The sequence below is a fragment of the Moschus berezovskii genome, chromosome 8, assembly GCF_049115385.1.
Source record: "Moschus berezovskii isolate FMDL1 chromosome 8, NW_MosBer_1.0, whole genome shotgun sequence".
Classification (NCBI taxonomy): domain Eukaryota; kingdom Metazoa; phylum Chordata; class Mammalia; order Artiodactyla; family Moschidae; genus Moschus; species Moschus berezovskii.
In genome coordinates, this window is record NC_142467.1 from 16,642,586 (window position 1) to 16,668,247 (window position 25,662).

At 35.5% G+C, this 25,662-nt stretch overlaps 2 protein-coding genes across 16 annotated transcripts in view; one reads left to right on the forward strand and one right to left on the reverse strand.

The window, feature by feature from the left end:
• Positions 1-1,454, forward strand: part of MCTP1 (multiple C2 and transmembrane domain containing 1) — a 384,882-nt gene extending 383,428 nt beyond the window's left edge. For 10 of the 11 annotated variants that reach the window (XM_055429387.2, XM_055429393.2, XM_055429394.2 and 7 more), the window contains one exon: positions 45-1,454. In XM_055429387.2, coding sequence (XP_055285362.1) covers positions 45-116 — 72 coding nt within the window. In that variant the 3' untranslated portion in view covers positions 117-1,454. The remainder of the gene's footprint in view (positions 1-44) is intronic. The other variant, XR_008686400.2, reaches the window with a different exon arrangement.
• The window catches only part of SLF1 (SMC5/6 complex localization factor 1), a 107,951-nt gene that overhangs the window by 24,301 nt on the left and 57,988 nt on the right, over positions 1-25,662 (reverse strand). For 3 of the 5 annotated variants that reach the window (XM_088838463.1, XM_088838460.1, XM_055429386.2), the window contains exons 16-23: positions 21,239-21,384; positions 20,145-20,308; positions 19,231-19,364; positions 17,206-17,298; positions 16,609-16,791; positions 5,646-13,972; positions 5,421-5,551; positions 3,606-3,661 (exon numbers count right to left, since the gene is read on the reverse strand). In XM_088838463.1, coding sequence (XP_088694589.1) covers positions 13,491-13,972; positions 16,609-16,791; positions 17,206-17,298; positions 19,231-19,364; positions 20,145-20,308; positions 21,239-21,384 — 1,202 coding nt within the window. In that variant the 3' untranslated portion in view covers positions 3,606-3,661; positions 5,421-5,551; positions 5,646-13,490. The remainder of the gene's footprint in view (positions 1-3,605; positions 3,662-5,420; positions 5,552-5,645; positions 13,973-16,608; positions 16,792-17,205; positions 17,299-19,230; positions 19,365-20,144; positions 20,309-21,238; positions 21,385-25,662) is intronic. The other 2 variants (XM_088838461.1, XM_088838462.1) reach the window with 2 other exon arrangements.

A 25,662-nucleotide genomic window follows, 5' to 3' on the forward strand; every position in this document is an offset into this window, starting at 1 on the left:
AAGTGGCCACCTGACCAGCCTTTCTCTGAACTCTGTTTAAACAGGTGCAATACCAAGAACTGAAACCAGATCCTTCTCATAGCCCATGTAAAAGGAAGAAAAACAATCTTGGCTAGCCAGCTCCCAGCACTGGGGAGACCAGCATCTGTTTGGGAGGATGAAAGAAAAAGCCTTCAGCCTCAGCAGCACTTCCTTTCTGTTTTTTATTTATTTTGCCTTTTTATCATGATTGAGAGAATTTGTAAATAGTGTACAAAGGCGTATGTCTTTGAAAATATACTTCCATTGTACAGAAACAATTTGATAAAGGCTTAGCTATTGATGCCTGAAAGCCTTGCTAGCTGTGGATAATAATATAACACTGGAACAACAAATGTAAGAATGGTTAACATTGGGAGATACATACTTCTCTAATTACAAGTGGAAAAACTAGAATATTAGATTAAATGCTCAGCTGTGCTCTGATTAAATCTACATAAAATGTAAATGTCAATTTGAATTTAAAGTTTTTTTTTTAATGTGACTATTTTTTATCTGAAAAATAATCCATTACAGTTTTCTATGTTTTATACATTTCAAAAGGGAGGGGGGGAATCCCAGAACTTGAATAATGGAACAGATGCATTTCAACTTACATAGGTTCAGATCCTGATATTCATTCCTGTGCACATTATTTAGCTATGACTAGGCTGATTTTAAGCTAATGAATCAAAGTACAGTCACCTCAACAAGAGAATTTTCCATACACTGAAATCCTACAAAGAAAATTTCCAAATCTTCTATCATTCCATCTAAAACTTTAAAATGTCTACAGGACGATACAAAAAATTACTGCCATGTTTATAAATGATTGCCTATAGGATTTTTATACCAACCACTATTGATTTGTACCAAGTCAGCAAATTAGCAACCCAGTTCAGCTGTCAAAAATCTAGCAAATTAAATTCACATTGCTTTGATGTCAGATTATGCCTCTGTGCATTTAAAAATATTTAATACTCAAGTATTTCACAGAAAAAAAAATGTATCTACTTTCTCATTAGGTTACTGAAACATTTTAATGCATTTATGATTTTTGTTATTAGTGTGAATTTTAATGTAGAGGAGAATGCAGTGTACTAAGTGATATGCCAGTGTCTCATTACATTCATTTTTAGAAAAAAATAATCATTCTTGACAATTAGAATGCATGAAAACCTATTTTGTAAAATAAACTGCTTATGGGGAGGGGAAAGTTTGCCTTTAAAAACGTTTCACTATTACCATAGAATCTATACTTAAAAACTGCATTCCTAAGACTCTCATGTAGTTTTTATACCTAACTTCCTGATCTATCAAGGGAGTATACCTCTAGAGAGAAAACTTGGTGAGGATGTCTTACTTCCCTGACTTGGTAGGGGACTAAGCTTGGTTGAAATTGCTGCAGATAAGTGTTTTGTACTACTTTATTAACAACGGACTGGGATAGGGTGAAGGTGAGGGTTATGCTGGAAAAATGTAGAAAAGCTAGAGCAAGAAATATATATTTCACTCTAAAAGAAGATACTTTAAAAACAAATTTAATCTCAAAGTTGATTTTTAAAGCATTTTTATTTTAAAGCTATGTTGTTAAATACTATTTCTTATGATAGAACTATTTTGATCTGTTTATTACACTATGCTTAAAAGAATGTTAATTAAATTCCCTTTCTACAGAAAGGCCTTGACCTCAGTATGTTCTATTTAGTGCATCATGTTTATAATGACATGCTTATGTCTGCATACCATCATTGTTTGTTTAAAGACATTATTCTCCATGAAGCTGATGTTATTACAGAAAGTTTACTGATAGCATAATCTGTTTGAAGTAACTTTTGATTATACTCTGTGTGAGATTTATGTTCTGTGCTGACACTGTCTACTCAAACGTCTACAACCCTGATATTCTACCACCTCAGACGTGGATAGTAACCATTAACAGATGACTGATTTCTGTTTCATTCTATCAAATTTCAGATGTTTGGTTCACTACTAATGTTGACTATTCACTGCATTAAATAAAAAATAATCTTTTCTAAGAATAATCAGTACTTCTTTTTGGTGTTGAGAGAGGAATGATGGAAAATTATGTGTTTGTTCTCATATAAATGATACTTAAAGAAACTCAGGCTTGGTTTGGGGAAGGGAAAAAAAAAAAAGGCTTTCCCTGAAACCTTGACTGTTGTTAAATAAAACCCAATACTTCTGGAGGGGGTAAGTATCCAGTGATGCTGCTAGAGGAATCAGGAACTATCTTGAGGCATGAAAGTGATATTCAAGAGAAATCATCACTGCTTTTAAAGAAACTACCACATTCACAGACTGGAAACAAGAGGCTGTGACTCTTGTTAACCACTTCTTTCCCCTTCTCACCAATTCTGCCTTTCGGGAAGATCCCCTGGAGAAGGAAACGGTAACCCACTCCAGTATTCTTGCCTGGAGAATCCCATGGACGGAGAAGCCTGGTAGGCTACAGTCCACGGGGTCGCAAAGAGTCGGACACGACTGAGTGACGGAACGGAACGGAAAGCTGCTTAACCTGACTTGGTTTTGAGAGATTTGTAAACATGTAAATATTTTAAGATATCTTAAGAGACTGGATGTCATTCTAACACCTATTTGGACTGAGATATAGAGTAGTCACATGAACTATTTATTATATATATAACTATATATTCCTCAGTATCTTTTATTGAGTAAATTTATTGAAAGCCATTCATTACCCAAACTACTATTATCGCCATTGACTGTGGTAATTTATAAGAAATACCTATTTAAGATTTTTCCATTTATATAAATAATGTGGTACTTATTCATTTTGGTACTGTTCCACACATTCAAACTGATAGATGCTGTCGGGATTCCAAATTAATTGTGAATCTATGCACTAGGATAATCTGAACTGAAAGATTCTTTAAGTGACTCTGCTCTGTGATATTTTTATTGAGTACCAACTATACAACTTGCTCTGTCATAAGCAATGGTCAAACCAATGAAAATATTAAAATCAAATCTGGATCTAAAGTACAGTGAGAGCAAATTTTAACTGATGTGATTCTGAAAGTATCTCTTAGAGAATTTTATTGTGTTAGTTTCTGAAAGTATCTTCTATGGAACCTTATTTTGTTATTTAAAAGTGAAGAAAAATTTAGTAGTAAGTTCTCTTATCCAGGGACCAGGTTCCCATTTTGATCTCAATATCCAAATATCTCCAGTGCTGAAAGTAGTCTACTTCGATGTTAACAGGTCTTACTCAAAGGCTTTAATTTCGGTTTATATACTTGTTAAATATATCTGAACGTTTACTGTTGAGTTTTGTACTTAGCATTAAAAATAAACCAAAATATAAAAGGCAGTTACTGCTCCAGAAATATACAAGAGAGCCACCATCATACTTCTTGCAAAAGCCTCAGGTATTATCAAATTAAGGGTTAAATTTGGGGCTTTAAAGTCAAGTTGGATGATTGTGTATTTGTGTACAGATACCTATTTATGTATTTCATCAGTGTATCTAGAATCAGCCTTTTCTAACTGCTTGGTCAAGTATGAATTAAAGCAACGTAACAAATAATGAAATGAATACTTACGGTACTGTCACTCCTTTGGATTATAATTCTCCTTCCAGGATGATCGGTGTAACTCACTGAAAGAAAAAATATAAAACATCCTGTATTTTTTTGTTGAAACTGTTCCTCTTCTGCCTCAGTTTCTTTCTACATTTGTATAGCAGCAGTCACATCATAAGACTTATCCCAGCTGAATCTCTGAGAATTAAGAAATATCAAGGAAAATTTCTCATCATGTAAGAATACTATGCAGATAAAAATTGTTAAATGTCCAAAGTGGTCATATGCTCTAGAAACTAACAATACTGTGAAAGGTTTGCTGGAATTTAATGATTCTATCTGTGCTTTTCCAAAGGATCGAGGGTTAAGAATCACTTTCCCACAAAGGTGGGTGGAGAAGAATCAAATATGTTATCGGTTTAAGTAAATTTCCATTTATTGGGCTATTTCTTCATATGCTGAATTAGCAACAACAAAAAGTGTTCTATCGAATGTACAAGCTATTTTTATAGACAGGTTTTTTTTATGTATATGATAGTTGTGTCTCCAAATATCACTGAAAAATTATATGACTCAACTTAAAAAAAGCCAGCAAAACGGCACTGCTCTTTTGCTTTCCTCTATTCGATGTTACTAGATTAAGCCGAAAGCTCTATTTCTATTAAGGAAAACAGAAACAGGTAAGCGGCTGTGCCAGAGTGTTTTCAGTTTGTAGCAAAAATAAAATTGCAACATAACTGTCCCCTGCTATAGATTCTTCAGTGATCTTTCAAAAGTGAAAAAGAATGACCAACCTGAGAACTGATGAGCAAACCTAAAAACCATCCACTTATTTTCTCAGGAATAAATGGATCTGAGGAGACCTGGTTAAGTGAGGTTGTTACTGCTACTAATGAGGCAAGATGGTGATACTAGGCTCAGCTTGTATTGTAGCTAGCTTGTCTCTTTTCTCCAAGCAAGAATATACTGGAGTGGGTTGCCATGACCTCCTCCAGGGGATCTTCCCAACGCAGGGAGCGAATCCAGGCCTCAAGCTTGCAGGAAGATTCTTTACTGTCTGAGCCACCAGGGAAGCTCGTTTTGGACAATGCAAACTTCAAATGACACAAGTCAACTTGAGGCATTTTATTTTGCTGGAGTTCAAATGGTAAATTTAGGGGAAACGCATAGAGAAAGGTGCAGCCATGGCCCCAACCACTCTCAGACACATTTGAGACAACAGTCAGGACTAACTACAGAGACAGCTGGACCTTAGTAGAGAGGTAAGGCAGAGGCGATGCCAAGATTTGTCCCAAGTTCAGAGATCTTCTTTTAGTAAAGTCACTCAGAAAGCTGAAAACCATCTAACTAAACTCTGTATCATTTCCTCAAAACATTCTTCCTATGGAACTGATTATAACACTTTTAAAGTCAAAATCTATGTGTAACATGTCATAGTGAAACCATGCAAAACAATTTATTGATGTCAAGAACTAACAAACCCTCCAACCTTACACAAGCATACCTACCCTTCAGCCTCGTGCTGAACTCCTGCAAACTTCAGATTTCACTAGTACAGAGACTCAGTGAACCACAGGAGGTCTCTGAAGCACATGGGAACCCACCCAGAAAAGTAAAATGCCATGTATGTGTGGAGAAGGATGAACAGTTTTAAAATCAATGCGGTGTTCCATTTTGTTTGGAATTGCTGAACATTACTTTTAAAATTTCTCTATAGGATTTTCAGATATAATAGAGAGAACATTTTGGGAGGATATCACAGAACATCCAGCACTTGACAATTTAACCAGGAATCAAGCACACTAACCTTTACAGTGTGGGCTACCATTTACATACCATTCCTGCGGCACTACGATGCTAGCAGAGAGGATGCACATGGGCTTGAATCTCCCAATGACTGTGATACCACCACGAGCAGCGGAGAAATGAACCCAAAAAGACACAGTGATGTGATGCTCCCCAGCATACTACAATCGTGATGAAGGTTTACAGTGTAGTTAAAATCTGTATTTTGAATTGCACTACTTAAAACAGTAGCTTACGAGAAGTAATTTTCCTCACCTTCAAAGAAGAGGTGAAAAATAACATGCTTCTTTACAACAGGGGCAAGGCATTTTCAGAATTCTCTCAATAGACGACTGACTGCTTACATCTGAATTTATCTTGTAAATAGTATGTATTTAGAAGGGAACTTCTTCCAGATCTGGGATAGTAAAAGACAACAATTATCAATCACACAGTAGTGAACTCCCTTTAAAGAAATTAAAGATATGTGCATACGTGCTCAGTTGTGTCCAACTCTTTGTAACCCCATAGACTGGAGCCCACCAGGTTCCTCTGTCCATGGGATTACCCAGGCAAGAATGCAAGAATATAATGTCTCCTGCATCTTCTGCATTGTAGGTGAATTCTTTTACCATCTGAGCCACCTGGGAAGCCCAAGTAAAGGTACAACCTTTGATAAATTTAGCCATCATTTAATCTTACAGCTTCTCCCTGCTTTTTGGTGTAGAATCTGAAAAAAAAAAAAAAATCAGAACAAGTAACTAAAATCAGAAAAGGCTAATAATGAAGATATGGTAACATGACTCCACAAGGTATTATTAAATGATGTTTAATCTTTAGCAATTGGGGACTCCTTCTCAACAGTAAAGACTCCACTCAACATGGTAAGGCTACTGCTTTGAAGAGGCTCAATAGAGACAGAAGCAGCATATCAGTAAAATAAGTCAGATTCACTTTCAAAGGAAGGGCATATAGTCTCAGAGTACTGAGATCTACATTAGGTGATACGAAGCTTAATTATATCCTCACCTTGAAGAAAAATGGCATATTTAAAAAATGCACTTTATATTAAAATCCAGTAGATGCCAATTTAAATAAGACCAATTTAGAAAAATTTCAAGACTGATTCTTATTTATATTAGGAGCATTACTTTAAAAAATACATTGGCTACTGGTATTACAGACAATATAAATGTTACAGGGAAACTTGGAGAAGTGAAAAAAAATATTCAAAATTCTTCCAAAAATACAACTACTATTAGTAACGGACTTGCTTACAATCTTTTCCCCTCTGTAGTTTTACTTAGAGGAAATAATTTAAAAACATTTAAGTAGTTTCTATTTTTTTTAAAAAAGGACTAAAATTAGTTCAGAAAAAGGAGTTAACAGGAACAAGTTCAACCACTTTCTATAAATGGTTTCAACCTCTCATTTATTTCCTCAGTATGAACTTAAATTAGTATTTTTATTCTTTATTTTTGATTGAATTTTTAATGAAAGATTCTTCCATCACACACTATCTTGATCCTTTATTTTCTGAACATTACTCAAAATTTACAAAGATAGTTTATTCCTGAGATTAGGAGATCTGTCTTCCCCTTTTTCTGACTTTATACCTTCACTACCTTCTCAATATATTAAACGCCACCTTGATGAAAGTGAAAGAGGAGAGTAAAAAAGTTGGCTTAAAGCTCAACATTCAGAAAACTAATATCTGGTCCCATCATTAAATGGGAAATAGATGGAGAAACAGTGGAAATAGTGTCAGACTTTATTTTTTGGGGATCCAAAATCACTGAAGATGGTGATTGCAGCCATGAAATTAAAAGACGCTTACTCCTTGGAAGGAAAGTTATGACCAAGCTGGATAGCATATTAAAAAGCAGAGACATTACTTTGCAACAAAGCTCCATCTAGACAAGGCTATGGTTTTTCCAGTGGTTACGTATGGATGTGAGAGCTGGACTGTGAAGAAAACTGAACACTGAAGAATTGATGCTTCTGAACTGTGGTATTGGAGAAGACTTGAGAGTCCCTTGGACTGCAAGGAGATCCAACCAGTCCATCCTAAAGGAGATCAGTCCTGGGTATTCATTGGAAGGACTGATGCTGAAGCTGAAACTCCAATACTTTGGCCACCTCATGTGAAGAGTTGACTCACTGGAAAAGACCATGATGCTGGGAGGGATTGGGGACAGGAGAAGGGGACGACAGAGAATGAAATGGCTGAATGGCATCACCGACTCGATGGACATGAGTTTAGGTAAACTCCAGGAGCTGGTAATGGACAGGGAGGCCTGGTGTGCTGCGATTCATGGGGTCACAAAGAGTCGGACACGACTGAGCAACTGAACTGAGAAATCTTTACCCTCTTTAAACCACAATGATTCCTTAACATTTCCCTCCTTATCCCTTTGCCAACTTTTCATCTTTATAATTCTTCTAAGTTTTCAATAAAGATCTTTAAAATGCATATTTTAATATTATCAAATTTTACCCACTGCTGTATAATTCTATCTTTGTGTTGTAAAAAGAAACAATTCAAAATAGAAAAAAAAAATACATTTTTAGGATGAAGTCAGATAACCAAGGCATATATTCCTTAAAACAAAAACAAAAAGCTATTACAGATCCAACCATTCTGGTCATTAGAAAAATTTATCAGTGTCATGACAAAAACCATGGCTGACCTAACCTTTAAGTTGAGAAGTACTGACAACAAACTAAATTCTTTTTATCTGTCACCACTTTAAGATTAATGATTTTTTTTCAACATGACTATTTCATGTGAGGACAGAAGAATGGAAAGTCATTGAAAATTTTAGTTCATCTGCTATTAAGATAAATGATAGTATAATAGGTGTAAATTCAAAGCTGGATTCCAGACTTTTATTTCAATGCAGCTTACCTGCTGGAAGTGCCAAGCACTTTAAAAAAAAGAAAACTTCCATTCTTTGGTAAAACTAAATCATATGCTTTAACATAGTCATTCTCTATTAATGTTTAATGCCCATTATGCATTAATGTTCACTTGATCTAATTTAGATACTTTTGAAAGGAAGGAGATTAGATTTACCAAATCTGGGTTCAACAGTCTGAAAAGATCTGGGGACCATAGTAAAAAGAAAAACAAAAATTTGGAGAAAGTGTTTCATTTCTAATTGAAGACAGCTCTTTATAGACATTTGAATAAGGAACTTATCTGTCCAGTGCTAAGGATTATACTTCAAGATTAAAACGATATATATACAGTGTAAGTGTATCTGAACTATAGGCCTACATCAAAAAGCAAACAAACAATACCTATGGTAAAGAATTCAAACATACAAAATGTTGGAAAATACTTTATACATCAAACACACAAAATACAATTTTGTCTCTAATGCAAAAGTACTACTTAGCAAATTCTTCTGTGATAAAAAGCTAATCATTTGGATTTCTGATTGGAAAATATCCTCTTTTTAAAATAATTTAATAAAATGTCCCCCCCTCCCCCCAGAAATTCACATAAATTCATATGTCTTGGAGAAAAAGCTGCTTGGTACTTTCACAAACTGGGAAACATGAATTAAATATATCTTGGATATTCTCAAAGATTAGGATTTACTTAAAAGAACTTTTTTGAACATTTAACAATCAACAGTGTTAAAACTATCTTGTTTCCTTTAAAAAGGTCTTCATTTAGTGGGATTTGTAGTACCCTAAAAGATATATTTAAGATTATTTAACTTATATGCAGAGTACATCATGAGGAACGCTGGGCTTGAAGAAGCTGGAATCAAGATTGCCGGGAGAAAGATCAATAACCTCAGATATCCAGATGACACCACCCTTATGGCAGAAAGTGAAGAGGAACTCAAAAGTCTCTTGATGAAAGTGAAAGAGGAGAGTGAAAAGGTTGGCTTGAAGCTCAACATTCAGAAAACAAAGATCATGGCATCTGGTCCCATCACTTCATGGGAAATAGATGGGGAAACAGCGTCAGACTTTTTGGGGCTCCAAAATCACTGCAGATGCTGACTGCAGCCAGGAAATTAAAAGACGCTTACTCCTTGGGAGGAAAGTTATGACCAAGCTAGATAGCATATTAAAAAGCAGAGACATCACTTTGCCAACAAAGGTCCCTCTAATCAAGGCTATGGTTTTTCCCATGGTCATGTATGGATGTGAGAGTTGGACTGTGAAGAAAGCTGATCGCCGAAGAATTGATGCTTTTGAACCGTGGTGCTGGAGAAGACTCTTGAGAGTCCCTTGGACTGCAAGGAGATCAATCCTGGGTGTTCACTGGAGGGACTGATGCTAAAGCTGAAACTCCAATACTTTGGCCACCTCATGTGAAGAGTTGACTCACTGGAAAAGACTCTGATGCTGGGAAAGATTGGGGGCAGGAGGAGAAGGGGACGACAGAGAGTGAGATGGCTGGATGGCATCACTGACTCGATGGACATGAGTTTGAGTGAACTCCAGGAGTTGGTGATGGACAGGGAGGCCTGGCGTGCTGTGATTCATGGGGTCGTGAAGAGTCGGACACGACTGAGCAACTGAACTTAACTGAAAAGATATATGCTTAAAACCTAACAATACCACAATCTTTTCTAATTTATAGTCTTTAACAGTCTCTGTCTCTGAATCAGAAGAAATATCAAAGTGTATCATCCTACCACAATTCCTTTTAACCTACAAAGTGAATTTTTTGACAGCATAATTTGATTTCCAAGAAATAGTTAACTATTCAGTGTCTTCAGTTTTTATATCACCAGGCACAGTGTAATTCCAATAATGCCTCCACTGACCTTTCTAACTCAATCCACATTTGCTATAAAAATAATTATCATTCTGAAGTTTGCAAGCTCCACGTCAACAAGAGGTGCGATCTGTGTGGAAGCTACGTGATAAGCGCCTGAGGGAAAGAGGGCCTCACGTCACTCAAAGATGACCCCTTCCTACTGATTAAGGAGCAACAGTGACAGGCTCTCACCAAGTTCATCACTTAACTGGAAAGGTATGTAAATGCATATGGATTACACATTTCACCAATAATTTTTTCATGCGAAGGTATTAACTCTCTATAAAAGAAGAAACAAAAGTGGCAAACATTTCTTAGTGTTCATATAAAGTATCCTAACATTAATGCGTTCGCGTTTACCTAGGGGAATGAGTACTGTGTTTCACAAATATTGCAAAAGCAAACACACCACATTCTATTCACTCTAAAATTGGTAAAGTCATAATATTCATCAAAGGATTAAACGATCAGACCCTTGTAATGTTCACATTTAAAAATGAAAAGAGAACACCAATGACTGCAAATTTAAGAAATTAATTTCTTCAACAGGCTATACAGAAGACAGTAAAACTGGACTTACCTTCCTAGAATGTAAGCTTTCCATCTCGAATTGTTGTCGGCCCCTGTCAAGCATAACACCTGGTACATAGTAGGTGTTCAAGAAACTATGAATGCAAAATACTGATTAATTTAGCATTTGATTTAATGAGGACAAATGTCTTTCTGGTCATTTTAGAGTTAATGAAATTACAAAAAAAGGTATATACTTGGACCACTTTATTATGCATAGGAAAATTAAGAATAAGCTAGAAAACTTCATAGAGTCCCTTCTTAAAAAGCCAACGGTGAATATTCTAAAATCTTTTATATTCCAAATACCTGTGGGGATTATGCATTGAGAAAGCTGAATCTTAACAGCTCACGAATCGCCTTCCAAGCTTTATTTATATTGTAATAAAGGCTTTCATAGGCTTTTTAAAACAAAACAAAACTCCATTGAACTATGATATGAAATCTGGCAGAGTACAATGAAGAATAGTGTTACTCAGGTTTCTATTCAGCTGCTGCAACTTTGAAATACCTACAAGTAAAAAGTCAGGGGTCAGAAAGTCTATAAATTTTATCTATTAAAATTTCCACTTTCTTTATATCTAAAATAAATTTGAGGCAATTATGTTTTCTAAAACATTTAAGAGGTAATATGGAAAATACAGTTTTATTACTGCAGGCTTAAATTCATATATATTTACCAGTATTGTTAACTAGGCCACAAACACTATAATCTATTTGCCAAGTTATACTTCTAAAGAAGTGCAAAGTGCAATGATACCTTCCTTGAGGTAGAGACCTGGCAGTTTAGTGTTAAATATTTCATGTCAACATGACTTGTAGAAATTGGCAGACAGAACAGTTACGAAACATTAATACTAACTGCAACTAAATGAGTATTTCTTGTGAACATTTAATTTAGAAAACTACTTTTTCTTAGCAGCACAAAACCCTAACTCATGATGGTGATTATCTCATTAACTTAGAATTATTAGCAACTTAAGAAATTACTCGGAGAAGGCAATGGCAAGCCACTCCAGTACTCTTGCCTAGAAAATCCCATGGACAGAGGAGCCTGGTAGGCTGCAGTCCATGGGGTCGCTACGAGTCAGACAAGACTGAGCGACTTCACTTTCCCTTTTCACTTTCACACACTGGAGAAGGAAATGGCAACCCACTCTAGTGTTCTTGCCTGGAGAATCCCAGGGATGGGGGAGCCTGATGGGCTGCCGTCTATGGGGTCACACAGAGTCGGACACAACTGAAGTGACTTAGCAGCAGTAGCAGCAGCAGAAGAAATTACTATCTAAATGATTTGTCGTAACTAAAAAGAGGAGTTAAAATAATAAAACACAAAGTAACATTAAGTGCCATATAAGGTGATAGGCTAGTAATTCTACCATGACCAAGATATCTGGTGTTATTTCCATATGACAGGTGTTATAACCAAATTTCAGAAAGGAACTTGCTTCATTTAATTAATAAGAAATCACACAAGAACTTGAAACTATGTCTGATGTCAAAGTCTATGTTTTTAAGTTTATATTCGTTTATCAAGCAAATGTTATTCCACATGCCTTCACAAGTAAGTGAGGCAAAGTTGCTGTTCTTCAGAATCAAAAAGTTCTTACGCATCATCTGGGGAAGCACTTAACTCTAAAAGCATTATAATGTGCCTCAGTCTCTGCTACATCATGTTTTCTCTGATATTTTGGCAGTTGTATGTCACATCTGAAGGCTAACTAAAACCTAATTTTTACAGTAGGTGTAAGAAATTACTGATTTTAAAATGTAGAAAATAAAGTTGATTTTTATTCAGAGGTGATATACTAATGTAGCTTAAGACTATAAACCCAGTAATAAGATCATCACTATAGTTACATAAAATCTAAAATGGAAGTTCTAATGTTTCTTTTCCAGCTGTATCACAATGTAACTTATTCCCACTAGTGAAGAAACTCCAGTTTCAAAAGTAATTATTATCTATACCCTTTTTTAGTTTTACTATAAATCAGTGTTAGGCAAAATGCAAAATGAAACGTTACTACTCTGTAAATTCATACTGGACCGTTAAGATTTTAGATAATCTCAAATCCATTACTTTGTTGCCATTTATGATCTTAATATTTAATAAAACATTATAAAGCAGATTATTTTACTTAGAGAAGAGTGGTTACATGGAGTAGAAATACACTTTGTATAGGAACTGCTAAAATAAAATAGATCAAGGGATCAAATTATCAAACTTTGCACGTTTACTACATTTAAAAACGAAAAGATTATTATGAACTCTGAAATGTTTATTTTAGAAACACATAAAACTAAAATGAGCATTTTATTCCAACAGCCTACAGAGAAGAAACAGGGAGCTATGTGTTTATAGGTGCATATTTACATGAATATTCTCATCATGATTCTAAGACCCAAAACACCTAAAATAGAGAACATTACATTTTGATTTAAAAAAATATTTAAATTAAAAAATTTTACATGTACAACGTAAATAAATAATATAACTTCAAACCAAAAAATAATAAAGATTAATAAAAACAATGTATACCAAACAAAACTATTTTTTACTTCTGAGTTAAATTCTATACACAGGAAAAAGAAGCCTATACTACAGCTTTGTGTAAGTTCTTTAAGCACTTTTAAAATTTAGCAAGGCTGCAAATTCTGTCAATAAATAAATGAAATTAACATGTGTTAATAAGCGACTAAGTCTCTAATAAATGACAAAGCAAGCTGAGCAGGTTTAGAAAGGTGACCCCTATTTTTTGGCAGCATCATGAAAACTCTGTGACCGACCTACACATTACTTCCAATGTCACTAATAAGGCCTCAGTGTGTACTCCAGGACACACTTTTAAATTCTCAGGCAGTTCCTTCAGAATATTTGGGAGCTTCTGCAGTGTCTTTATATTTCTAGCATAAAGATCCAATAACCAGTCAGTATGAGCATTAGTGGTTTCCTTATAATTCTGACAAGCTATAAGAAGCTCATTTAGATGAGTTAATCCTTTGAAACCTAAGAACAACTCTGAAGACAAACCAAAAATTGAACAAAAATTTAGTAACATCCTACTAAGTAAAAATGAGCCAAATTCAAGTTGCTGGTGGTAAAAATGTTTTTCTGCTTGTGCATGAAAGTTCTCCACTGTATCTTCTATTTTTGTGATAGCAAATAGTTCTTCCTTGATTTGAGATGATACCACATAATCCAAGGGCAATTCCCCCTTAGAGTTCCTCTGCTGTAGAAGCACTGGGCCTGTGAAAAACAAAATGCAAAATGTTAAGCGTAAAACATTTTGGCAGCTTAACAGCCATATTTTCTCTTTTTTTCCCAAAGCCACCCAGGGCTCAGTTTACAGTAATATTTTGTAGTAATTCATATTGATATAATTACCTAGCTATATATACTAAATGCCTAATAAAGGTGCTTTAGGGGGAAAAAAAAAAACACCTAGTCAATTGCCTAATGAGGTTTGCCTAAAAGTATATACCTTAGTTCAATAAATAACATATATGATGTTTTATATATAAATATATATATATAAATAAAACTTTGATAAAACTATAAATTGTCATCTTGAAATAAGAATATCAGTGTTCCTGGAGGTAATTAACAAAATACATTTATCTTAAATTCTGTATGAGAGTCTTAAAGACATTTCATAATACCATCAAGAGGAAAAAGTACTGCTCCCTTCCATTGCTAATTGGTGATAGCAGCAGAGCACACTGCAAAACTTTGCCCAGAGACAGAACACATTTTTCATTACCCTTGCTTATATTCAATTTTTAGTAAAGGGAACTGATTCACACATAGTAAATATTAAATGCTCTGGGACAAACTCAGATTTCATTTCACCTATGCCAGTTAAACCCATCTAACCATCTACTTACAAAGTACTGAAGAAAGAATTTATCCCCTGGGTAGTAAAAGATGATGGGAGGGGCAAAAGAACAGTGACTCAGTATTTGGTCACACTATAAAGAACAAGAGTACTTTGTACCTCTGCCAATCAAGTCCTGTAATTGTTTATGCACTTTGCCATACAAACATTACAAGGAATGTAAAGGTTTGAGTACTAGCAGACATAATCAGAAGATTCTACCTTACAACACACATCTCATCAGATCACAGTTGCTAAATCTCTTCATGATGAATCTGACTGGACATATGTAGTGGGGCTTAGATAGACAATGTACTTCGTTCTTAGTATAAAAGATTAACCAGTGATGACATATGATTAATATATAATTTACAGAAAAAATTCTAAATCAAAACTAGATTTCATTATGGTATTATTTCCCCCAAAATTTCAAGTTACTTCTGTTTAAAAGAGAAAATACAACAAAATTATGACCCCAAGATACCAGAAGTAAACAAAGTTTTTAAAAACATAAGTAAATTTTTAAAATTATTGCTCTCAAGAAAGACTAAACAACTCAAAACAAAGAGATAACACAGTTTCTATAGTGATCATATCAAACCATTTGATAGGTCCAAACTCAGATTATAACTAAGGCAAAGACAAGTCTATATGAATGCCAAAGGGCCTTGATAAATCCAAGTACAAGTAGATTTCCTCTCTTAGGATAAAGAACTCATCTGTGTACTATTCTTCACCAAAGGTCCTAAAACAATTCACACTGGTTAATATAATGCCTTTTTCTTCTGAAAAATTGGACTTAATGCAACGAAGGTTTTATATCACTCAGATTATGTGAAGTAAAGCCAAATACTGGCTTGGTATGTCACATTCATTGTTAAGCAGAAAAATAAAACACTTCAGAGATAGAACAGTATGGTTCTGTAACCATATAATGCTAAAAAAAAAAGTCTAAGAACTGAAAAATATATTGATTATGAAACGGTCTAAGTAAAACAGACACACAAAGGCCTTTAGGGGGCAGGAGAAGACTATAAATAACCAAATACACCAAACTACCATGATACAGAGCCTTCCTTAGACAGACAAATGAGAACTAGATATAGATACATAGGTAAGAGATATCTAAATAAAATATACTATTTATTTTCATCCAGAATCAGACAGCTTTAATTACTGGACAAATAGTACAACAGTATTTTTAATACAAATAAAAGTAACAGGAAATTTAAAGAAATCTGCATTATAAGCTTATCATCACTTTTCCTTTGTTTTTCCTTTTAAAACCGAAATCAGTTTTGAACATTTTGATATAAAATTTATATTATTCAGTTCAGATATAAGAAGAATATCACTGAACTGGGGGGCTGGGGAAGGGTTTGGAAAGCAGAAATCATATAAGAAATCAGCAGAAAAAGCAGTAGATGAATACTGAGCTCAAGTTACTTCCATCACAAACCCCTACACAACAGTTATCACCATTTGGCAATTCTCCTACTTAACTTAATTGACTACAAAATGTGAATAAAGAAAAGGTATTCTAGGCTATCTTTTTTTGTAGTCTATAAAGAAATGACTCATTAAAGAAAAAGAAAAATCACGTTAGCAGTTATATATAGGAAGTGAAATAAGAATGAAATACCCAAGTACTCACAAATGAATATTTACATATACTTATTAATAAGCTTTCAGAAATAGCTGGGTTATAGACATTACATACTTTTAAGTAAAAGGATTAACAGTACAAACCAACATACCCAATTCAAAATATATTCTCGTAACAAAGGTAAACAGGCTTAATGACACAAGAAATCAATGCATTTTATCAAAAGGCTTTTATCCTTACTAAATTTATATGCTAGCAGACTTTTCATGTTTACTTTTCATTAAAATGTAATAAAGGCACCGTTCCTTTTAGATCTTAAAATATAAAATGCTTTCTACCTCTGAGGGATTCATCAAAAAACTGGATAATTTATCATAACCCGCTTAGCATAAATGCACTCACCCCCATGCTGGAGCAGCAGCTTGCCAATTTCTACATGTCCGTTTGACAGCGCATCATGCAAAGGAGTCACCCCGTCCACTTGAGTGAGCAGATCTACCTCTGGACAACGTTGCAAAATTTCCTGGACACACACTGTGTTGCCATAGTTACAGGCTTCATGCAAAGGCGTCCAGCCAGCATTGTCTAAATTAGAAATCAAGGCAAATTTTTAAACGGCAAAAGTACGACTTTTGGTAGTGAAGTACTGAAATTCTACTTCCCTTATCAGTGTGACTTCATAAGTGCCTTATATACAAACAGAATGCTTTGATATAAATGCCTAGGGGTATAAAATTTCTAATTATAAACAATAAAATAAAATAAAAGACAAACTATTTTAAAATGTTGATGGTGGGGTTATGTCAAAATATAGATGCCAAAAATGACTGTGCACTCTTCTACATCAGTATGTGATGAATTTCTTGGTTTTGCTACCAACAATACTTTGAAGATATGTTAGGTAAATATACTTAAGTGATTTTTAGTAATGCTGAAATTAAACTATTTAATATCACAAATATAAAACACTGAATTAGACAACAAAGATTAAGAACTTACCTTTAACATTGATGTCTATTCCTGGCATAGAGAGAAGAAGAATCAATTTCTCCACTTGGTTATTTATGCAAGCTCTATGGAGGGCTGTTTCTCCTGCCATAAAAAATTAATAGATTATTCCAGAGAAGACAAGATATCAACTAAAGAAAATAATCAAAGGGCATGAACTAGGATATCTGGCCCCATGCCAGAAAATTATTTATTGAGTTTTCCTTTTGACTGGTTTAAACATCTCTTACATTAGGAAAAAAAAAAAAAAGAAGGGGGAGGGAACCCCATCCTCTTTATAGAGCCTCTCTGTCAGCAATTCAGCAATGAAATTCTACTGCAAAAGGTTTAACACAGTCATTGTCTCCTCCTAGTTCAAGGTTTAAAGCTTCAGTCCTGCTATAAAACCCCCAAATGATCAGAGAACACCAAAAATACTGGGTTTTACAGCAATAAAAGTTTAGAGTGCAATTGCCCTCTCTTAAATTTATTCATGAACCTACGTTAAATGTATGGCTCTTTTTTATACAGCATTGATAGCTTAATTCAAATGAATGTTTCTGGCTAAGCACGAGTGCCTCTACACACTCAAGTGTAATTCAGAACTTCAAATCCATTAACAGATGGTTTGCTGCTTCTCAATAGGCTGTCTGGCTTGGCTACAGCAGCACAGAGAAGGAGAAATGGGGGAATCTTAATATAAACACACACGCACACACATACACGCACGCACACACATGCAAAAAAAAATCCTTGGTACCATTTAAAGCTGAACAAGAATAAAAAACAGAATGATAAAGTCTTTTCTGGGGGGAGGGGGTGGTATGCAATTAGTGCCTGCTGCCTAAAACTGTCTATATCCCTCTCTGTTGTAAACAAGATTAATAAGATACAAGTAATGATTTGATGTAAGGGGGATTAAAAAAATATTAACTGATTGCTTTGAAAATTAAAAACATACTGAATCAAACTCTTTCTTGCTATAAAATACTAAGCAGCACATTTTTCCAGTGTTCAGTTTTTACAGATTATCTCTACAATTTCTACTAAAACATTTATTTTAAAGGCACTGAAAAGCTTTTAAAGTTTTTCCCTACTATTTCTCAATTCTCTTCCTCCCTCCCAGTTCCTTCTGCTGTTCAGTCTAAAGTCATTCATATTCATTTTACTTTCTGACACAATCAACAAAGAAAAAGGACACTTTTGTGAAGTTAATGTCTGAGTTCACATTTAATACATTTTTCATATTTTGAGGCAAATGGGCAGTTGTTTTACATTTGTGATATGCTATGATGAACTTATGCCATGTAAAAATATTACATGAAAGCTTGGTACCATAATGATAACATTTGTATTAAAAACATAATATAGGTCATAAACAAGAGACTTAGCAATTTACTTTGGCTGGATATAGACTCTTGGAAGGCATCAAAATTCTGAGTTAAAGGGGTACCTAAGTTAAAGAAGTGCCAGAGTGAATTATTACAACGCTATTCTTGTTACTCCATCCCTTTAGGTACTTAGGTTCCAGTATAGTTAGAACCAAAAGCCAAGCACATTTCATAGTCTGGGCTCAATGCCTGGAAGAAAAGAGTCCATATGCTTAACACAGCTATGTAACATAGCCTACTTCTCATTCTTTGTTCACAAAACGTCTAGAACTGAAAGAGATGAAGACTGAATTATACTTTCAAATCACAAGACACTGATCCTAAGCAGCACAGGTTGAGGTGGAATAGAAAAGTAAGGCAGGCAAGTCTGGAATAAGCTCAACATGAGCTACACAGTGTTTAATATTTGAAAAGGCTCGTGGAGAAAAGGGAGGAATACTCTATTACACCAGGTATTAAACACTTTTTTTTTTTTTTTGTATAAATGGCAGTTCAAAAAATAATATGCTCTCCACGAAGGTATTTTCCTGGACCTCATCCAATATTTAAGGTGAAGTATTCATCAAGGCCAGTGTGTAACACTTGCAAATACTGACTACAACCACACAAAGTTCCTAGCATAAATTAATTTAAATATTTGGAATACCTTTTAAATTAGTCTTGCGAAAATTTATCTTTGTAACTAAAGAGGGGCAATTCTCCTTGGAACATGACAATTCTCCTTCTGACTTCTTTTTCAATCTTTTTAATGATGAGGAACATTTAGTAAGATTCAGTTCTCTGAAAAGAAAGTAAGACATAAGGAAAGCGTGTTTCTCACCAAAGCATGGCAGCACAAATTTTATTGTTAAGTTTAAAAAAAAAAAAAAAATCTAGCATTCTTTTAATTTAAACCCCATTATTCATTCAAATCTTTACTGCTTTCTATTTTTATATTTATTTCAACTGTATAGGAACAAGTTTTAATGCATTAATTTTCATTTTCTTAACTTCGCACCCCCCAACTGGCCACCGAAAAGTTTATGAATACTGAACATCAGATAAAGAAGTTGAGACCAAGTAAACCATATTTGGCAGAGAGACTAAAGCAAAATGCTAATAAGATCAAAATTCAGGCCCCTACTTCCCATTCTTATTTTCATATTCTAATCCTATCCTCTTCTTCCCAAAGATTTCAAGTTTTCTGAATTTTGCATTGCATACTTTGAGAGTAGGTTTCTCATTTGGGAAGGCTATTAAAACAATTCAGAGTATCTCACATGACCATGCATTCTGAAGTTCTGTCTTTACTATACATAAGTAGTATTTTAAATTACAGGGGAAAAATTGTGTGGAACAATATTCTGATGAAGAGTTTTACTTCTTTTAATAGAAAGAAAGCATGAACATTGAATTAAAGAAAGTGAAAATGTTGATCATGTGTACTCATAGGTCTAAAACTGAGTTTTCTGCTGATCAGCATAATTCAGACAACATTTTAGATAACCATACGGTTCAAGAAATGCCCAAGAAGAGCTGTACTTGGAAACAAAGCAGAGCTGGCATACAAGCATCACTTACGGGATCTCTGGCAGCCCTTCACCTTGTTTCTGTTTAGCACCATTCAGCATTATTAAGGCCCTCTGAGATTCAAAGCAAGGCCGCGGTCCTATTTTCTTTGGTATCTGCATCTTTCTAGTCCCATGCACACCAGTTTTCCCCAAAGCTGGCAAGTAGGAATATACCTGTTGCAAAATAATATTATATTGCTTTCTCAACTACAAAAACCTGGAACAGTTAAGAGAAATTACCTGATTCATTTCACCATTAAATGTAGTTGTATTTTCTTGGTTTCATCATATGGTTGCCTCCCTATGTCATTTGAACATGCTAAAATATTAAGAAAGCTGCTAGTTCCATGTCATTATGTCAATATGACATACACAAGAAGAAAGTTACTTTCTTAAAAATAATTTTTTTTAAACTCAAATTTGATGTTCACTTAGGAAAGCTCTTTTGAGGAGTCTCATGCCCAACTTGTTATAATTAATTTGCCTATTTTTAGTATTTCTGGTTTATGTACAAATGGCATTTTGTCATTTCCATCTTGGTAATGCCTTCCTTTAACAGAAAAGAAATCTGTAATAAATGGAATAAGGAGTGCAAAAGTCATTAAAGACAAAGATTGTTGCAAACAGTATTTCCCCAACCTGACCAATTACAAACAAGTATATTTCTCATTTGTTGAAGAAATTACTGAAATTACTGAAGAATAATAAATACCAATAATAGCTAAAGATAGCCAAGATAAAACTCTTTATATGTGTGTAACCTTGGAGTCATTTGCAAATTTTACTTTTTAAATACCCTTAAATACTATGTAGAATTTTTCTGGATCACAGTCTTTCCAAAATAACAATATTAGGTACTGCGGCAAGTGATACAAAGATTCTTGTATAATTTTTCTGTTATCAACTCTTAATTATTCTCAAGTAATTAAAATTTCTATTCAATAATTATTAGATTTTGAGGTAGAAAACTACCTGCTTTTATATATATTTGAAACATGATTAATATGCTCTCTACAATTATTAGAATAACTAAGAATATTTAAAAACTGAATGTATACATTTACTTCTTAAAAATTAAAAGAACTAAAACAGAGTGGCACTTACCATTTTCTGAAGAGAAAGTGACTCAGAAGCAATACTAATGGAATTCTGTAAACACAACTTTTTAAAGACTGCCTCTGCAACAAACATTTGAAGCCAGGAGGAGGAAAAGGAAGAAATAAAAATCTCTAAGTCCTGTGAAGAAAAGTCTGTAGAAAACAAGAGAAGTAAATATAGTTATTGCTACACACTATAAAATTTCTTTCTATAGACTATTTCCTCCATGGACTTTATTCATTCAAATTATGGTTTCTACACCAGTAAGATTCACCCACAAAATTTTAAACCATGAAAAATAGATAATATTCCTATTCCTTGATCTTCAAGAGGAATTTTTTTTAATGGCATATGTTCTCACATTTGAAACAACCATTACTTTTTATTATTTTAAATAAAAGGCTGGAAATTTTATATATATACACATGAATGGAGAGATGATATATGAATATACAGTTAGACACGGGTTTTTATTACTATGCTGCTGCTAAGTCACTTCAGTCGTGTCCGACTCTGTGTGACCCCATAGATGGAAGCCCACCAGGCTCCCCCGTCCCTGGGATTCTCCAGGCAAGAACACTGGAGTGGGTTGCCATTTCCTTCTCCAGTGTGTGGAAGTGGAAAGTGAAAAGTGAAAGTGAAGTCGCTCAGTCGTGTCCGACCCTTAGCGACCCCACAGACTGCAGCCTACCAGGCTCCTCCATCCATGGGATTTTCTAGGCAAGAGTACTGGAGTGGCTTGCCATTGCCTTCTCCGTTTTATTACTATACTTTCCAATTAATGTTAAAGATCTCTTCCCACAACTGGGCTGTCTACAGAAAACCAGAACTTGGTTTTTAAATAGGCACATTTAATTTGCATTGATTAGTCTTGAGCTGATAGGAAGACATTTTTCCTCCAACCGCATCCACAAATCCTATAATTGCAGAGAAGGATGAAAGATAAAGAAGAGAAGTAATGTAAGACACCCTTTCACTGACCACAGCCTGGTCGTGGAGAAGGGGCTTAACTAAATGAGGCCATGGGCCATGCTATGCAGGGTCACCCAAGATGGACAGGTCACAGTGAAGAGTGAGAAACACAGTTCAATGGAAGAGGAAATAGCAACCCACTCCAGTACTCTTGCTATGAGAACTCCATGAACAGTATGAAAAGTCAAAAAGACATGACACCAGAAGATGAGCCCCTCAGGTGGGAAGGGGTCCAATATGCTACTAAAGAAGAGCAGAGGGCAATTACTAATGGCTCCAAAAAGAATGAAGTGACTGGGTCAAAGCAGAAACAATGGTCAGTTATGGATAGTCTGGTGGTGAAAGTAAAATCTGATGCAATAAAGAACAATATCGCATAGGAACCTGGAATATTAGATCCATGAATCAATGTAAATTGGACATGGCCAAGCAGGAGATAGAAAGACTGAACATCGACATCTTAGGCATCCATGAACTAAAATGGACGGGAATGGGCAAATTTAATTCAGATGACCATTACAGCTATGACTATGGGCAAGAATTCATTAGAAAAAATGGAGTAGCCCCCATAGTCAACAAAAGAATCTGAAAAGCAGTACATGGGTGAAACCTCAAAAACGACAAAGTACTAATCTCATTTCTGGGGCAAACCATCCAACATCACAGTAATTAATCCAAGTCTATGCCCCAACCACTGATGATGAAGAAGCGGAGGCTGTAGGTTCTATGAAGACCTACAACATCTTCTAGAACTTACATCAAAAAAAGATGTCCTTTTCATCACAGGCAACTAGAATGCAAAAGTAGAAAATCAAGAGGTATCTAGAGTGATAGGCAACTTTGGCCTTGGAGTACAAAATGAAGCAGGGCAAAGGGTAAGCGTTTTTGTCAAGAGAACACAGGGTCACAGTAAACACCCTTTCCCAACAACCCAAGAGAAAACTACTCATGGACATCACCAGATAGTCAATACTGAAATCAGATTGGATTAGGTCCTTGCAGCTGAAGATGGGAAACTCTATTACAGTCAGCAAAAACAAGATCTAGGGCTGACTGTGGACGCAGAAGAAGATAGCGGAGAAAGATAGCAGAGGAGTAAGACGGGGAGATCGCCAGCTTCCCTACAATTACATCAAAAACTCATGAAGATACGGAACAACTCCTACAAAGCAACCTCTAGACGACCGCAGAAGACCCCAGGCCTCCAGGGGGATAGGCTAAGCTCCCTGAAATGAGAACATAGGCACAAGTCACCCCTAATAAGAAATCAACACAAACCACTCAACCAACCTTTCCCTCCAAGGGCAAAAACAAAAAGGTATAAGGAATACAACCCTAAAGCTTAGGGAAAGGAGACCTCAAGTGGGGCAAGTTAGGGGAAAAAAAAAACCATGAAAAGACTGAGAGCTGACTGTGTTCCTTATCACAAAATTCAGGCTTAAATTGAAGAAAGTGGGGAAAACCACTAGCCTTTCAGGTATGTCCTAAATCAGATCCCTTATGATATTACAGTGGAGGTGACAAGTAGATTCAAGGGATTAGATATAGTAGACAGAGTGCCTGAAGTACGGAGGTTTGCAACACTGAACAGGAGTCAGTGACCAAAACCATACTAGAGAAAAAGAAATACAAAAAGACAAAGTGGTTGTCTGAGGAGGCATTAAAAAAATAGCTGAGGAAACAATAGAAGGGAAAAACAGAGTTCAAGATAACAGCAAGGAGAGATAAGAAGGCAACAGAGGAAAACAGAATGGGAAAGACTAGAGATCTCTTCAAGAAAACTGGAGATCTCAAGGGAACATTTCATGAAAGGATGGGCAGGTATAAAGGGCAGAAATGGAAAGGACCTAACAGAAGCAAAAAGATTAAGAAGAGGTGGCAAGAATTATACAAAAGAGATCTTAATGACCCAGACAGTCATGATGGTGTGGTTACTCACCCAGAGCTGGACATCCTGGAGTGTGAAGTCAAGTGGGCCTTAGGAAGTATTACTATGAACAAAGCTAGTGGAAGTGACAGAATTCTAGCTGAGCTATTTTAAATTCTAAAAGATGATGCTGTGAAAGTGCCGCACTCAATGTGTCAGCATATTTGGAAAACTTACAAGTGGCCACAGGACTGGAAAAAGTCAATTTTCATTCCAATCCCAAAGAAGGGCAATGCCAAAGAATGTTCAAACCACTGCACAATTGCACTCACTTCACATGCTAGCAAGGTAATGCTCAAAATCCTTCAAGCTAGGCTTCAACAATAAGTGAACTGAGAACTTCCAGATGTACAAGCTGGATTTAGAAAAGGCAGAGGAACCAGAGATCAAATTGACAACATTCACTGAATCAGGGAGAAAGCAAGGAAGTTCCAGAAAAAATGTCTGCTTCACTGACTATGCAGAAGGCCTTTGACTGTTTGGATCATAACAAACTGTGTAAAATTCTTAAAAAGATGGCAATACAAGACCACCTTACCTGTCTCCTGAGAAGCCTGTATGCAGGTCAATAAGCAACAGTTTGAACTGGACATGGAACAACGGACTGGTTCAAGACTGGGAAGGAGTCTGACAAGGCTGCATACTGCTGCCCTGCTTATTTAACTTTAAATGCAGAATACATCAAGGGAAATGCCAGGCTGTGTAATCAAAAGTTGGAATCAAGATTGCCAGGAGAAATATCAATAACCTCAGATATGCAGATGACACATTTATGGCAGAAAGCCAAGAACTAAAGAGCCTCTTGATGAAAGTGAAAGAGGAGAGTGAAAAAGTTGGCTTAAGACTCAACATTCAAAAAGCTTAGATCATGGCAACCGGTCCCATCACTTCATGGCAAATAGATGGCGAAACAATGACAGACTTTATTTTCTTGGGTTCCAAAATCACTGTAGATGGTGACTGCATCATGAAATTAAAAGATGTTTGCTCCTTGAAAGGAAAGCTATGACAAACCTAGATAGCGAAAAGCAAAGACATCACTTTGCCAAAAAAGGCCCATATAGTCAAAGCGATGGTTTCTCCAGTAGTCACGTAGAGATGTGAGAGTTGGACCATAAATAATGCAGAGCACCGAAGAACCGATGCTTTTGAATTGTGGTGCTAGAAAAGGCTCTTGAGAGTCCCCTGGACACCAAGGAGATCAAACCAGTCAATTCTAAACACTGATTGGAAGGAATAATGCTGAAGCTCCAATACTTTGGCCACCTGCGGGAAAAGTTGACTCACTAGAAAAGACCCTGATGCTGAGAAAGACTGAAGGCAAAAGGAGAAGAGGGAGGCAGAGGATGAGATGGCTATATAGCACCACTGACTCAATGGACATAAATTTGAGCAAACTCCGGGAGACAGCAGAGGACAGGGAAGCCTGGCGTACTGAGTCCATGGAGTGGCAAAGAGTTAGACACGACTTAGCAACTGAACAAGGAAATGATTCTCCATCAAAATACTGACGAAAGGGACATTACCAGAA